The 17,743-nt window shown below is 41.0% G+C and overlaps 1 protein-coding gene across 2 annotated transcripts in view; it reads right to left on the reverse strand.

Annotated features, from left to right (window-relative positions):
• TLK1 (tousled like kinase 1) overlaps positions 1-17,743 on the reverse strand; it is a 143,471-nt gene that overhangs the window by 85,192 nt on the left and 40,536 nt on the right. The window contains exons 2-3 of one of the 2 annotated variants that reach the window (XM_040971701.1): positions 16,093-16,211; positions 10,236-10,319 (exon numbers count right to left, since the gene is read on the reverse strand). In XM_040971701.1, the coding sequence (XP_040827635.1) occupies positions 10,236-10,319; positions 16,093-16,211 (203 nt within the window). The remainder of the gene's footprint in view (positions 1-10,235; positions 10,320-16,092; positions 16,212-17,743) is intronic. The other variant, XM_040971702.1, reaches the window with a different exon arrangement.

The raw sequence follows: 17,743 nt of genomic DNA on the forward strand, positions 1-17,743 counted from the left end.
GGATAGAACCGGCGCCCATATGGGATCCCGGGCGTGCAAGGTGAGGACCTTAACCACTTGCGCCACTGCGCCGGGTCCGAGAGCTCTCCTTTTAATTGGAATTGGTTTTTATCAAAACTACAGTGGAAAAACATCAAAACTTTTTTTTCCCTAGGTATTACTTTCATTTAAAAAATTAATTCATTTGAAAGACTTAAGGAGAGGGAAAAGCGAGCTGCTATGCACTGGTCACACGCTGTACAACCGAAATGACCAAGCTGAACCAGATGGAAGCGAGGAGCTTCTCACCAGTCTCCCACGTGGGTGGCAGAGGCCTAAGTACTCAGGCCATCTTCTATTGCTTTCCCAGACATATCCAAGGCAGCTGGATTTGCAGTGTGGGGCTAGGAATGAAATGAATACTCACAAGAGTCACTATACCACATCAGCTCCAATTCTTTCATTTTAAAAGAAAGATTAATGGCAGGGCAGGGGGTGGGGAAGTGGAGACTGGGGTGCCTGTTAGGCAAGAACATATCCATTTTCTCACCCTCAATAGCCAGGATCTGGAACCATAATCCACTTTCCCTGGAAAGGGTAAAGAACCCCAATACCTAAACCATCCCTGCTGCCTCCCATGAACTCAGCAGGCAGAGTCGAGGACCAACTCCAGATATTTCAACGTGGGACTCAAGCGGCCTAACTAAATTATAACCAACAGGCCATACACCCTCCCCCAGCCACTCCCCAAAATCGTATTTAGGAGCTGGTATTTAGCTTGGCTTTTAAGACAGTAGTGTCCACCACCAGAGTACCTGCCCTCTGGTTCCAGCTTCCTGGTCATCTACAACACCATGGGAGGGAGCAGCTCAAGCTAGTGACTGGGTTCCTATCACCCTCGAGGCAGTCCTTGCTCTGGCTCCGGCTACAGCCTCAGCTTCACCCCGAGTCCAGCCCCAACTGTTGTGGGCATCTGGAAATACACACAGAAATACATTCCTCTCTGTCAAGTAAGGACTTTTTAAATGACTTGCTTTAAAAAGCTCTAACATTCTCAGTATTAACTCCCAGGAAAACCAGTAGTATTTCTCCAGAAAAGCATCTATTTCTTACCTTAGCTTCTTGTGTCAGAATTCCTCCATCAGTAAAACGCATTTTACCTGGGGGACAGCACCATGGTATAATAGGCTACACCTCTACCTCTGGTACTGGCATCCTACATAGGCACCTATTCGAGTCTCAGCTGCTCCACTTCTTATCCAACTCCCTGTTATGGACTAGGAAAGCAGTGGAGGACGGCTCAAGCCCTTAGGACCCTGTGCCTTCTTGGGAGACATGGAGGAGATTCCTGGCTCCTGGCTTCACACCGGCCCAGCTCTGGCCTTTGTGGCCATTTGGGGAGTGAGCCAGTGGATGGAAGATATCTCTCTGTCCCTCTAACTCTGCCTTACAAATAAAACATAAATAAGTATATCTCTTTAAAAAAAAAAAAGCACACTTCCTAACTCCTCTGTTAACCTGCCTTGGTAAGGCTTTCACTGCAATATTGTTGAAAGTTCGGTAAAAATAATATTTAAATTAGCTGATATTTTTCTTAATTTAAAAAAAAGGTATAAAAATTAATTTTGTTAGCTGAATTAGCTGTGCTTCAAGTCCTCTGTAGTCACACACGGCAAGTTAGAAATATGTATTTGTCCATACTGGTGTGTAAGATGAGTGCCAGGGAACTGTATGAAACACAGTTGCTTTAGTCCAGAGGTCAGCCAGGCATAGCCCTCTACTTGCTTGTGCAAATAAACGTTAACTGGAACACAGGCACACTCACAATCAATGTTTACTTTGATGCTACAATAGCAGCATTGGATTGAGCAGTTGCAAGAGTAATCATATGAAAGATAAATATAAATTATAGAATATGTTTGCCAGAGAGCAAGCAAAAATGAGTATGTTTGAGACCAGAAAAGAATCCTATAGCAGAGTGTTTAACTTCAACATTCGACACCCAGCTCTGGCCTCATGAACTCCAATTTCCTGCAAATCAGTTCCAGGAAGAACAGCGCGTCACAGGGTTTGAGTGCCTTCATTACTGTAACCCACGTGGGAGCTGAGGACTGAGTACCTGGCTTCTGCCCAGGCCGGGCTGTGTTGGCCATCTGAGGAAGTAAACCAGCAGATGAGCATTCCTTTCTCTTTCTCTCTCAAAGGAAAAAAAAAAAGTTGAAACTGCAATGCTATATTTCACCAATAGATGCCCCCACCTAACCAAATATAACCTAGAATAAAAATTTTTTGCTTCCTTAAAAAAGCACTGTCCTAAGCTGATCGGGGAGATGGACTGTGCCAGGCCCTGTACTTGAGAGTACATATAGGAATCTGGTATGGGAACATCTCAAAGTCTCTTTGGGGACCCACTCAACCAAAATGGCAGACTCAGAACCTTAACCAAGAAAAGACAGAAGATAGAACAGGTCAATCAATCACCACAGCTATATGTTGGCAGCGAAACATTGGACAAAGGGAGACTCTATGATGAACTATGTCCATCAGCAGATTATTCAACAGCCTCATCGTGTCTGGAGTGACGAGACTGGCAGCAATGCATAACTGGTGAATTACTGGAACTACTTGAGCAAGGATTTCAGGGCATGCCCTACATCCAGGACCTGGGGTGTGTAGGGGACTGGGTGGGCTTCTCCTCAATATTCCCTTTAGCCCTTGTAACTTTTTACCCTTATCAGCAATGTAAAAATTGCTAAAATATAATAATAATAATAAAAAGGCACTGTCCTAAATTTCAAGTCTGAAATTCCAGTTTAATAATATAAAGTACAGTATACATTTCCCACTGTGGGGCTTAATATTTATGCCAACTTCACAACAGCTACGGCCCAGGTCAATATCAAACTAGCCAACTAGTTCTCCTAGAACTACGGCTGCCAAGGTAACAAGATAAGAATGGGGTAGGAAATAGCAGTGGTTTTTTTGTTTGTTTGGGTTTTTTTTTTTTTTTTTTTTTGCTGTTCCTGTTTTAAATACTGTCCAAATAGTAAGGCCAAAAGTTGAACAGCTCCTTCTGCCTGGATACTCAATTTTTTAAAAAGATCTATTTATTTTTATTGGAAAATCAGATACACAGGGAGGAGAAGAGACAGAGAAAAATCTTCTGTCTGATGATTCACTCTCCAAGTGACCACAATGGACAGAGCTGTGCTGATCCAAAAGCTAAAAGCCTGTAGTCCAGAGCCTCTTCGAGATCACTCAGGGTGCAGGGTCCCAAGGCTTTGGGCCATCCTCTGCTGCTCTCCCAGGTCACAAACAGGCAGCCAGATGGAAAGCGGAGCTGCCAAGATTAGAACCAGTGCCCATATGGGATGCCAGCACATTCAAGTGAGGACTTTAGCAAGTAGGCCACCATGCCGGGCCAGTGAGTAATATTCAATTTTACCTCTCTAGGCTTCTGAATCATTCTGTGAATTGCCTGATATTCCACCAACAATGTCCACTGTTTGTGTAAGGTAGCCAGACTGGGCTTCTTTTTCTGCAATTAATTTAAAGAATAAACTACTTAGGCCCACCATCGTGGCCTAGTGGCTAAAGTCCTCGCCTCAAATGCACCGGGATCCCATACGGGTGCTGGTTTTAATCATGGTGGCCCTGCTTCTCATCCAGCTCCCTGCTTGTGGCCTGGGAAAACAGTCGAGGACGGCCCAAAGCATTGGGACCCTGACCCCGCGTGGGAGACCCGCGTGGGAGATCCTGACTTTGGATCGGCGCAGCACCAGCTGTTGCAGTCACTTGGGGAGTGAATCATCAGACAGAAGATCTGTCTCTCCTCTCTGTATATCTGACTTTGCAATTAAAATAAATAAGTCTTTTATGAAAAAAAGTAAAACCAAATATCTAAGACTTGTCTATGGCATTTTTTTTTGTTCTCTCAAATTTATTTGTTTTTTTAAAATTTATTTCTTATCAACTACATTGCATTATGTGACACAGTTTTATAGGCTCAGGAATTCCCCCTACCCTCCCCAAAACCCGCCCCCCCTCATGGTTGCATTACTGCAGTTCAGATTCAGTTGAGATTCCCTCCTTGCAAGCATCTACAAAGCACAGAGTCCAGCATCTTATTGTCCAGATAAGTTCAACTGTTTCTTGGGTAGACTGTCTCTGGTCTGAAGGTAGAGCCGACAGAATATCATCCCAATCAATCAAAAACCCCGACATTACATCAGTAACAATTTATAACATAATGGAATTAGTTAACATGGTATTGTGTAACCAGCATGTTAAAAGAGAGAGAGGAAAAAAAGTGCAAGTTCTGAACCACATCCTACGACTTCTACATCAACATTGCAGTTATTAGTTTATATACATCCGGGTTCTATACACCTTAAAATGGCCACAGATTAGCATTCAGCTGTCTCATGTCTATTCTAATTTTAGCACTCAGCAGTTCATAGCGTTGAAGCACGACTTTGCAGAACCCGGCTGTTTTTCAGGTATTCCAACTCTATAACTCTAACAAGACATATGTCAACAGTTTAGGTGAACAGCCCTAGGAGGGGTGTGCAGAGAAATCCTCAAAACCCTAGTGAGGAGCAACCAATCTTTGTGTCCCACCCAGTAAGTCACAGGTGCATCCTCACTGCCCGTTTCCCGTCTCTAAGCCCTCCTTGTTGTTCTCCATCCATTCTGGGGGGGGGGGGTTGTTTGTTTATTTATTTGTTAGTTCGTTTTGGGGGTTTCTGGAGTGATACCGATGGCCACCACGAGAAAGGGTGGGGACCCAAAGTTGGCACCAGGCAAGAACCAGAGAAAGCTCCTCCCCCTAGTCCCGACAGAAGTTCACTTTTCTGTCTCTGCGGACCGCTCAGTGCTCCTGGCTGTCATTCCGATGACCTTGGATCCTGCAAGGCAGGGTATGGGCTTCTTCCATCCCATGTGGGATATCCAAACGGAGGTGGGTGACCTCAGAGTTCTCAGCCTCCGAAGGCACTCCAATTCCCCGTGTATGGCATTTATTTTTAATTTTTCATAGCATTTATTTTTAAAGGTGGTACATCAGTTATTTTAATGAGGACCAAAATCTAGATCAAACTATAATAAAACAGGCTAAATATTGGGGTTCCCACTGATAATAGCACTATTATTCTGTTCTTAGCTATTATTAGTTGTCCATTAATTTTCAATATTAAGATGTCTGTACCAATAAATGTAAGAGAAAAAGCTATTGTATGTTCTCATCGCTCCAAACATCTCTTAACTTTCCTGATATGACATCTCAAAATACCCACTGATTATGCCAGCAGATTGTGCTAGAATCCTTAAACAGATTTTTTTTAGATGCAGGTTTAACATACAAGCTGTTAAGACTATCTTTCTACTCCTATGGACAAAATGATTAGAATCAGGATACATGATTCTGAATTTTTCCTTAATGTTTTTTATTTGAAAGGCAGATTTACAGAGAAAAGGAGAGCAAAGATCTTCCATCTGTTGGCTCACTCCCCCAAAATGCCTCAACAACTAAAGCTGAGCCAATCTGATGCCAGGAGCCAGGAGCCTCCTCTGGAAGTCTCACATGGGTGTAGGGTCCCAAGACCTTTGGTCATCCTCCATGGTTTCCCCAGTCTATAAGCAAGGAGCTGAACTGGAAGTGGAGCAGTCAGAATTAGAACCAGCACCTATACGGGAGTGCTGGTACTACAGGAAGAGAATCAGCTGGTTGAGCAATAGCCCTGACCCTTGATTTCTTTCTTCTTTCTTTAAATTATAATATGTACTTTGTTATGGCTTGAATAGTCCTTTCCCAGTGACTAGCCATCAGGACAGACACACGGTCCCCACCAGAGAGGGCACAAGGATAAAGAGGCATCTCACAGCCTCTATCAAATATCTGAGCTCCATTTTTATTCTTCCTCCAATGTACAGTTTCAGTTGTTTTTTTGTTTTGTTTATGAAGATTTTACTGATTGACTTGAAAGGCAGAGTGACAGAGAGACAGACAAAAAGAGACTTCCTATGTGCTGATTCACTCCTCAACAATCATATAGCCAGGGCCGGGCCAGGTGCAACTGGGAGCCAGGAGCTCCATCTGGGTCTCACACACGGGTCACAGGGGCTTGATTTCTGAGAGTAAAATTCTTCCATCCCACAAAGTGCAGTGACTGCACAGTTGATAGAAAGCCAGGAGGTAAGACTACTAAGATGGGAGCCACACTCTTTGGTCCTCAAGGACTGAGTAGTCTCAAGGAAAACCAGTTATTGATATGGGATGGGATAAATTCTGCTCAGTTAAACGCACAAGTCAACGGGAGGACACAGATGGCTGGCCCAGGTCACCTGGATTTGAGCAAGCAGGTCAAACAGGGTAGTCAGGAACATTCTTAAAGTTGTATGTGATCTGACTGTTGACATCCAAATAAGGAAGGTTCTGATGAAAAAGGTATATAAGGCAGAGCAAATCACATGCCCCACACACACCAAAAAAAAAAAAAAAAAAAAAAAAAAAAAAACCAGCTCATTTACCGAACCACGAACAGTTTGGTGTAAAGAATGAACATGAAGAAAACATGGAACCCAGAGCATGAAACTGCTACAAAGCCCAAGGCAGGCGGGACTCAGAAAAGCTTTATAATGCTATATAACTTGGATTTTAAAACTCTGTTAATAATTTAAAAATGGTTGACCAAGTTTGTTCAGGAGCAGAGAGTGGACTCCAGAAAGCCCTGGTGGCCGCTGCCAGCCTGATCACTGTCACACCCTGGGAGGATACAGCCATAGTCAGGCCCGTCACCATCACCCTAATTGGGAGCAGTGGCCTGCAATCCACCACTCCCACCCTCACAGAGTTAGGGCACAGGTAGCCTCACTGCTGGTGGGAATAAGACAGACACAAACAGGTTTGAGAAATAGTTCAATGGTTTCTTTTAAAGTACAAATAGGGTTTTGACAGCAATGTCACCAAGGAAGACCTATCTATATGATAGGCTGCAATGAAGAATTCCAAGAAACACCTTCTCAGTATAGGAGATGCAGGGGCTATGGGGTTTCATGTTATTGAAGGAGAAAAAAGTACAAGGGCAGCTCCAGGGCATGGCAGTAAACATGTAGTCAACCAGAACCATAAGACCCTCTCCATGTCCTAGGGGTCCTGCACACAGTGACCAGTAGAATGCCCAAAACAATGACAGTGGGGAAGAGAAGGAGGGACCAGGCTCAACTGTGTTACCTTCCTGCAGAGGCTCAGTGGGCGTAGTCCACAATGCCTCAATATTATATAGCGGGGAGAACTAAGGAATCAGGATAAACCAGGGAGACCTGGTATATAGTGGTCGTGATTATCCATGCAGATGCCTGGAAACCCCAAACCACAAGATGGCAGAGACATGAGCAGCTGATCCACCTGCTGAGAATTCACACACCAGAGGTCAAGCAGGGAGGCATTGGGTAAATGCAGGCGACCATCACTCACTTTACTCATCTAACAAGAAGAAACAGATATGAAATGCCAACAGTAACAAAAGGACAAAAGATAGGAAATGCAGTGTTTGCTTGCTGCCGGGTCAACAAATCATTAGAACTATCCATATTGTCTATGCAGTATTGGGCTTTTATCACTGTTATCCAAAGACAAACTTTTTGAAAGAAATTATTTATTTGAAGGGCAGAGTTACAGAAAGGAGAGGAGAAACAGAGGGAGAGATCCTCTATCCCAAATGGCCACAGCTATCAGAGCTGGGCTGCTCTGAAGACAGAAGGCAGGAACTCTTCCAAGTCTCTCATACCGGTGCAGGAGCCCTAGCAATTGGGCTATCTTTTTCTTCTTTGCAGGTGCACAGCTAGATCAGAAGTGCAGAAGCCAGTACGCAAACCGGGGCCCATATGGGATGCTGTGCAGTAGATGGAGGCTTAGCCGACTACACGTCATGACAATGGTCCCTGGAGAGGTTCTTAATAACATTCTAAACAAGGCAAGGCTGGACAACCAACTGTACAGAATAGGGAACTAGAAACAGTCATGTCTTTTTGCCCAAACTCATGGTAAGATAATGTCAATTTAAGGGCTGACTGAAGGTAGACCTGACAGCTTGAGTTGAGTTGATCACTTCTATTCTCACCCATGTTTGTGACTGCAGCCCACACCATGAGGTAAAGAAAAACCTTTATCCATCACCACCAACACATTACCCTGCTTCTGGTAAGGCTCTATACAACAGTCTACAGGATGCATACGACAGGATCCTTCTCACCCTAATAATGCAATCTGGCAAGAAAATATCACAGCTGATTTAAGGAGACTAAATGGCTTGCAACGGAGAATCCAAGTCAACCATTATATAGGTGAGTCGTGATAGACCTGGAAGAAGCTACTGGCTCCAGAGCAGATCTGCTTAGCTCCAACCATAGTGGACATTTGAGGAATGAACCAGTGTAAATCTGCATTCAAAGAATACATAATAAATAACCAAATGATGTTATAATTAAGAGCAAAAACTGAAGCAACGGAACTTATAAGAAATTCTTTGAGAATTTTATAATCACTAATAAAAAGGTCGATGGTAGTGCCTCACTTCAGCAGCACATATACTAAAATTGGAATGAAAGGTTGATGGTAAAATTTTTAAATCCTTAATCCACCAAATGGTAGGAGAAAACATTGGCAGAAAAAATTAGTAATTTAACTTAAGTAGAATAATCTAATAACATCATAAATATGAGGAACTTAAAACCATCAGAGTAAAAACAGAGGACGCATCAACCAGATCCACTGTTAAAATATCTGATAATTCAAAAAGGAAGAACATGAGGAAAACACAAGAAATCAAAGAAATAATTAAAAAAAAAAAAAACAAACTGTTGAGGTGAGCCACTGGGACACCAGTTAAAATGCCCCTTGAGATACCCACATCTTATCCAAGTGCCTGGGTTCAAATCCTGACTCTGCACAGATTCCACCTTCTTGCTAACACACACACTGTCGGGCAACAAATGATAACTCAGACACACTTCTAGGGTCCTGGTTTCAGCTCAGTTCAGCCCAGCCTAGCCCAGCCCAGTGCGGGCTTTTGGGAAATATACCCAGAGTGAACAATTTCCTTCTGTCTTTGTCTCAAAAATAAATGAAATTTTATTTCTTTAAGAGAAAGCTTTCTTAGGCTGAGGAAAAATGAGAAGCTCATAATATTTCAACAGGAATGTCTATAGATTACTGAGATATTAGAAAAAGACCAGGAAAAAAAATCACATACTCAAATACACAAACTCAGGGCAATCACACTGTGTGGGTAAACCATACCTTGAAACCAAATCCCTAAGCTCATTTTTCTGGGGCAGGTGTTAACCTATTGGTTAAGCTACTGGTTAGAACACATGAATCCCTTAATGGAGCGCCCAGATTTGAATTCTGGCTCCATTTTTAATTTTGGCTTCCTGCTAAGAGGAGGCAGAAGACAATGGTTTAGCCAATTGGGTCCATGCCACGCACGGGATACTGGCTCCCAGCTCCCTGTTTTAGTCCAGCTCATTAACTGCAATTGTAGGCATTTGAGGAAACAATCAGCAATTGTGATCATACTCTTGCTCATTTTGTCTCTTCTGCCTCTCCAGCATTTTTTTTTTAAGGAGAAAAAGGCAGCGGGTATTTGTCACTTCTATTCCATATTGTACTAGAAGTCCTCACCAGTGCAATTAGGCAAGAAAAAGAAACATAAGGTATGCAAATTAGAAAGGAGAAAGTGAAATCAACTCTCTATAGGTAACATCATTTTAAATTCTAAAAACCCAAAAAATGCTAGAACACTGTAAAATTAATTCAGTAAAGCTGCAAGACACAAACACAACACACAAAAAACTCAGTATTTCCGTATCCTGATGAACTGCTCACACAAAAAACCCAGTCCATAAAAGCATAAAAAAAAAAACTTGAAAGTAAATTTAACCAAGGAAGAATTTGTGCAGTGAAAATCGTAAAATACTGATGAGAGAAAACTGAAGATGACAAAAATAAATGGAAAGATGTGGTCATGAGTTGAAAAAAATAATACTGTCGGGCCAGTGTTGTGACTTCCAACACCACCAGCAAACCCTACGAGCACTGGTTGGAGTCCAACAGGCTCCATTTACAATGCAACTCCCTCCTGCTGTGCCTGGACAATGCGCAGAAAATGGCCCAAGTCCTTGGGGCCATGCACCCATGCAGAAGATTTAGAAGGAATTCTGCTTTTGGGCCAGCCCAGCTCCAGCAATGCACTCACCTGGGGAGTGAACCAGTGGATGGAAGACTCTATGCAAATTCTGCCTGCCAAATATGTTAAATAATCTTTACCCCTCACATACGCCTAAATAAATAAACAAACAAACAAATAAATAAATAGTTTTAAAGATATGTAGATTAAAAATACTGTTAGCATCCTCATACTGCCCAAAATAATCTACAGATTCAACGCCATGTCTATCAAAACTCTAAGAAACCCAGGAACTCCGACGTGGGACATAGGCATCTTAACCGTTAAGCTAAAGAGTTCTTTAAAATTTAAAAATAGAGGGCCGGGCGGAGTGGCCTAGTAGCTAAAGTCCTCACCTTGAAAACGCCAGGATCCCATTTGGGCACCGGTTCTAATCCCGGCTGCTCCACTTCCCATCAGCTCCCTGTCTGTGGCCTGGGAAAGCAGTCGAGGACAGCCCCGAGCATTGGGACCCTGCACCTGTGTGGGAGACCTGGAGGAAGTTCCTGGATCCTGGCTTTGGATCAGCATAGCATCGGCCGTTGTGCTCACTTGGGGAGTGAATCATCAGATGGAAGATTTTCCTCTCTGTCTCTCCTTCTCCTCTCTGTATATCTGACTTTCCAATAAATAAATCTTAAAAAAAAAAAAAAAACTTAAAATAGAGTCGCTACACGATCCAATAATTTCATTTCTAGATACATATTCAAAGAAAACTAAGTGAATAGATCCAAGAGATATATACACTCACATTCATTTCAGCATCATTCGTAACAGCCAAGATATTAAAAACAACCTAATAGTCTAGTGATGGAGAAATCAAGAAGAGTATATTCACAGAAGAATACCATTTATACTTAGTAAAAAATAAAATCTTCAGGCCTGGTGTGGAAGCTCATTGGCTAATGTCCACACCTTGCATGTGCCGGGATCCCATATGGGCACCAGTTCTAATCCCAGCAGGCCTGCTTGCCATCCAGCTGCCTGCTTTTGGTCTGGGAAAGCAGTTGAGGATGGTCCCAGGCCTTGGGTTCCTGCACCCACATGGGAGATCCGAAGAGGCTCCTGCCTCCTGGCTTCAGATTGGTTCAGCTCCAGCTGTTGCGGACACTTGGGGAGTGAATCATCAGACGGAAGATCTTCCCGTCTCTCCTCCTCTCTATTTATTTTTGCAATAAATTTTTTAAAAAATTAAAACAAAAATCTTCACAAGATGGGAGACCCTGAAGGACACTGCACTGAGTGAACTGAGCCAGACAAGAAAATATAAATACTGTATAATCTTACTTAGGTGTGGAATCGAAATAAGTCAAACTCATACCTCATATAGGGACAGAACAGAATGGCGATTCCTGGGACAGAGAGGGAGGGAAAACAGGAGATGCCAATAACAGCAAACAAAGCTTCAGTCACGCAAATAAGTTCAGGGGATCTAAGGTACAGCATAGGCACAGTGGCAATAGTTACGGTGCTGTGTACACCTGACATTTGCTTAAAATAAATAAAAGACCATAAATCTTTTAGCACACAAAAGGTCATCCTAATATCTTCATCGTTCAATGTATACAGGTATGAAAACAGCATGTTATATATCTTAAATATATAAAATTCACAGATCCTAACTCAAAAATGCTGCAGGGGAGGAAGGGATAAATAATTTGAATAGACCTTTATGAATAAAAAAAAAACAGAATTCATAAATTTATAAAATAAACTAAAAAATGCCCACTAAGAAAATTCTAGCATAAGCTGGCTCTACCCATGAATTCTACAAAGCAGGACTAACATTCATTCTTCACAAACTTCCAAACAACCAGAGGGGAACTTACTTACTTGGATACCAAAAACAACCAAATTAATACAAGAAAAGTATAGAGCAACAAACTTTAAATACAGACGTAAAAATCCTGAACCAAATAACAGTATGCCAAATTCAGCAACATACAGAACAAGTTATATTCCTTAATCAAATAAAATTCGTCTTAGGAATGCAAGGTTAGTTCCACATAAAGAAAGTAATCAACAATAAATGTAAACAATGGCTCAAAATGTGATCATCTCAACAAACTGATAAGAACTAGAAAATGTATCTGGTTAAACACATCCAGAGGGTAGTGGGGAGGCAGGGCTAGGGTAGAAGCAAAAATAGAAATAATTTAGAAACGGAAGAAACTTTCTTACTTGAGAAAGTACAGCTTTCCCACAACACAAGATGTAGTCTGTCACTACTTCTATTCAACACTGAGCCTGAGATTCCAACCAAGACAATCAGGCAAGAAAAAGAAATTAATGGCATACTAATTAAAGAAGAGGCCAAACCGTCTCTTTGGTAGGCAACAGATCTCATATATGGAAAACATTAAGCAACAACACCAAAAATACTATTAGATCTAATAAATTCTGTAAGACTGTAGTCACAAGACAAACATTCAAAAATCAATTGTATTTCTCTACAGCAATGAAAATTCTGAAAATTAAGAAGATAATTCCATTTTAATGCCATGAAAAGAATGAGAAATACATTTTTAATAAAACAAATGTCCAAGACTTGTACATAAGAAAAAAATGTTAACATAAAGATGTAAAAAAATGTAAAGACATCTGTGGACAGACTGAAAAACTTAATGTTCTTATGATAACAAACAATATTCCCTAAAACAACAACAATCACTGTAATTTCCATCAAAAGACCAGATGGCTTTCCTGTAAATTGACAAGCTGATCACCAAAATCATATTTAAATGTGCTAGACCCAGAATAATCAAAACTATCTTAAGAGTCTTTATCTCTTTATCTCCTCTTTGTATACTGCCTTTCCAATAAAAATAAATCAATCTTTTTTTTAAAAAAAAGTCTTAAGATGGAGGATACACACTACAGCCTACAATGCTAAGCTAACACACTATGATATGGCATAAGGGTAGATACCTATCTTTGGAACACAACCCAGAGGTAAATCCACACATTTATAGTCACTTTTGACAAAAGTTCCATCAACTCAGTGAAGACAATGTTTTCAACAAATAATAAGACAAGCGAAAATCCACAGCAAAAGAAATGGAATTCTGGGCATGGGTTCAAATCTCAGCTGCTCCACTACCAATCCAGTGCCTGGGAGAGGCGGCTGGAGACAGCCCACGTGCTTGGGCTCCTGCAACCAAATGGGAAACCCAGAAGAAGCTCAGGTTCTTGGCTTTGGACTGGCCCAGAACTGGCTACTGCAGGCTTTTGAGGAGTGAACCAGCAGATGGAAGATCTCTGTTTCACCTTCTATGTAAATCTGCCTTTCAGATAAAACTAAGTAATTCTTCAAAACAAACAACTCAATTTAAAAATAGGCAGAAGATTTTGAATATTTCAAGGAAGAGATATAACTGGTAAATAAGCATATAAAAAGACACTCGGCATTATCAGTCAGTAGGAAAATGTACATCAAAACCAGAATTAGATATCACCTACATACTATCCAGAATGGCTAAAACACAAAAAAAGTATTGGCAGAGATGTGATGAATGCTGGAGAGAATATAAAATGATGCAGCTAGTTTGAAAAATATTCTGGCTATTCCTCAAAATACTAAACATGGGACTTGTTGCGGTTTGATGCATTAAGCTACTGTGTAGAAAATGAACATCTCACAAGAACTGATTCAAGTCCACACAGCTCCATTTGTAACTCCGTTCTCTACTAATGGATCCAGGGAACCAGTGAGACATGGCCCTAAGCTGCAGACCCTTGCCATCCATATGGGAAATTAGGATGAAGTTCTTGACTCTTGGGTTTGGTCTGGCCCAACACTGTGCAGTTGTAACCATTGGGCAAGTGAACCATTGGATAAAAGGATTTGTATATGGGCCTCGGCACAGTAGCCTGCTAGCTAAAGTCCTCACCTTGCATGCACCGAGATCTGATATTGGCGCCAGTCCTAATCAGCTTCCCGTCCAGCTCCCTGCTTGTGGCCTGGGAAAAACTATCAAGGACAGCCCAAAGCCTTGGGACCCTGCACCTGCGTGGGAGACCAGGAAGAGGCTCCTGGCTCCTGGCTTTGGATTGGCACAGCTTAGGCCATTGCGGCCATCTGGGGGAGTGCATCAGTGGACAGAAGATCTTCATTTCTGTCTTCTCCTCTCTGTTTATCTGCCTTTTTTAATAAAAATAAATAAATCTTTAAAAAAATTGTATCTCTTTCTCTAGATTTGCCTTTCAGATAAAAAACATTAAATAAATCTTCTAGAAATTAAACATGTAATTATCATAAAAATCAGTATAGTACTCCTAATTATTCACCTAGAAAACCAAGTCCACACAAAAGCTTCTACCATAGTATTATACAACACTCACTTTAAAAAAAATAAAAACAGACCCTTTGCACCCTAATCAACTATGTAAAACAAACAAAAACAGGAAAATCACAAATGTCCACCAATTCATGAACAGATAAACAAGGCATGGGATAATCCTGTAATGGACTACTGACTCATAAACTGTAACTCTCAAAATGAGTGGGTTGAAAAGTCCAACACAAAATGTCACATAAAACATATCTCCGTTTATATGAAAACGCACCTCCAGAAAAACAAAGCAGAGCAGATGCCAGTGGTGAGAATGTAGGGTATGGGAACAGGATTAATAGCAGTGTTGCTTCTAATGTTTGTGGCCTAAGTTTCAGGGTGATAAGAACTATCTAGAAAATGATAGTGTTAATGCTTGCACAGCATTGCAAATACATTTACAAAGCCCCAAACGTATATTTTCCATGGGTCCACTTTACAGCATGTGATTTATGTCCTAATATAAAAATATTACAGGGGGAGACAGTTGGCATGTTGGTTGAGTTGTCACTTGGGATGTATATATCCCATGACAGAGCACCAAGAGTTCCCATCCTGGCTACTCCACTTCAGGTTCTAGCTTTCTGGTTTGGCTTCCCCGGGAGGCAGCAGGTAAATTTTTCAATTGGGTCCTTTCAATTGGGTCCATGGGAGGATGAGATCATGTTCCCAGCTTCTGCCTAGACCAACCCTAACTGTTGTAGACATCAGGGAATAAATCAGCAGATGGGAAATACATCTCTTTTACTTTCTTTCCCTGCCCCTCAAAGAAAACTGAAATGTTACCAATGCTATACAAAAGGTAGATGCTAGAATTGAAGCACATATACAGTAAAACTATAAAAATAATAAAGGAAACTTAGAATGCGCTTATGGTTCATAGTGAGAAGAGTTATATAACTCACCTAAATGACATAATTGTAGTCTTTAAACCTCACAGCACTGTAAATACTCATCATATCTAAGGACTTTTAACAGATAATCCAATTGACAAAAATAAAATTTACTTTTCAACAGAACAAACCTCATTCTATCTTGTAATTATCAGGTGTCAACTGGACCCTTTTATATGAGAGCTTACTAATCTTACTTTTGCTATATTATAAAATAGTTTGGTAACACCTTATCCTAGGAATTATTTCAGCATTAGTCATCACCAATTATTCCCAATGTACTAAACAAAATTTTGAAAACTAAAACAGAAGGATGATGGTATATGATTAGCACAACAGCAGTTCCTGGGACCAGGTTCTCACCCTAGAACCTGTGAATGTGGTTAGCTTGCACAGCAAAAAAGAACTTTGCAGATGTGTTTAAAGACAAAGGCTTCTGAACTGGGAAACTACCTGAGTTAACCAAATCTAATCACATGCATACCTAATAGCATTTTTATCCCTAAAACACATCATGCGGTATCCTAATTCTCGTGACAATTAGGTACACCAGGAATTATTTTTGCCAACTTTTTCATAATCATAAAAGTTCCAGTAAGTAATGAGCTGCTGCTTTGCATATGTGCCAGAGATCACCTGAACACAGGCAAGAGCTGTACTCACTTTAGCTCCAACACTGCAACTGCCAGTGCTCCCCGTGCTCCCACTCGCAACTCCAGTGAACCTGGCTTCCAACAGCTCTTGCCTTCTCGGATCCAGACTGTGAAGCTCATCCATTGCACCTATTAAGAAAACATACAAGTGTGTGTGTGTGTACACCTGCATTCATACACACACAAACACAACACGTGTGTCTAGTTAAAAAGTTCATAAAGATCTATGTACATGCTTAACATACCATAGTGATTTCTAGCATTACCAACTACAACCACTGTTTTCCATCAAATTCACACACAAATTACATACAACAAAATTTTACAAGTCACATGTTCCTTCTGCACTACAGTAAGGAATCCTATAAAATGCATTATCTAGAATACTCAAACTTGTTAAGAAAGATGGGGTTGGGGCTCGGAACAGTAGCCTAGCAGCTAAAGTTCTCACCTTGCATGTGCCAGGATCCCATATGGGCACCAGTTCTAATCCGGCAACCCCACTTTCCGTCCAGCTCCCTGCACCTGCACTGGAGACCTGGAGGAAATTCCTGGCACAGCATCGACCGTTGTGCTCACTTGGGGAGTGAATCATCAGACAAAAGATCTTCCTCTCCGTCTCTCCTCCTCTCTGTATATCTGACTTTCCAATAAATAAATAAATAAATAAAAATCTAAAAAAAAATTTTTGTTTTGTCCAAAGAAGATATTTAAATGGCCAGTAAGCACAGCAAAAATCACAACTCTATGGTACTTCACATCCTGTTATGAGAGCTGTGGCATAGGGGCTTAAGCCACACTAACCATGCGCCCAGATCTGTTTCTTACACAATTTCCTGTTAATGCACCTGGGAGGTAGCAAATGTCCTATGTGCTTGGGTTTCTGCAACCCACACAGGAGATCCAAATGTTGTGCGCATCCAAGAAACGATATGGCGCAATCAGAATGCTGCGAAAATTGGATGCAACAGAAAATTCTGCAGCCACTGCAGAAAAGTCATATGGCAGCTCCTCAAAAACATCAAATACAGAACTACCATATGATCCAGTAATTTCATTTGAGAGCACATAACAGAAGTGAAAAATGGTATGTGACGAGGTATTTACACATCCATGCTTACAGTAGCACTATTCACAATATGAAAAGGATGGAAGCAGCTCAAGAGTTTACCAATGGATGAACATAAATGAATATAAAATGTGCTATGAACTATGACGTCTTTAAAAAATTCATGGCAAATCCCATCTTGCAAAAAACCCTATTAGTTTATAATCAAATTTTATGTACTAAGATAAACTTACAATTCCACTTTCCTACAACTTTTCATAGTACCCTCATACAAACAAGAATATCATTTATAGACTTTAAAATGAAGGAAATCTGGACATGCCACAACATGAAGACCCTTTAATTCTAGCTAAAATAAGCAAGTTATAACAGGACAAATATTGCTGAATGCTCCCTAGCATGGCCAAATGCAGACAAAATCAAAATGATGTTTGCTAGAAGCTAGAGGATACAGTGGGATGGAGAGTTCATGTTAAAAATGCAAAGGAGTCTCACTTGGAGAAGATGGCAAAAATAAAGAACAATGGCAGTAATGATAGAACAATCTGAATCTACCTATTGCCACTGAATTGAACACTTATAAAGATTTTTA

Source organism: Ochotona curzoniae, unplaced genomic scaffold (assembly GCF_017591425.1).
Source record: "Ochotona curzoniae isolate NIBS_2020 unplaced genomic scaffold, NIBS_Ocur_1.0 contig_2210, whole genome shotgun sequence".
In the NCBI taxonomy this organism is placed as follows: Eukaryota; Metazoa; Chordata; class Mammalia; order Lagomorpha; family Ochotonidae; genus Ochotona; species Ochotona curzoniae.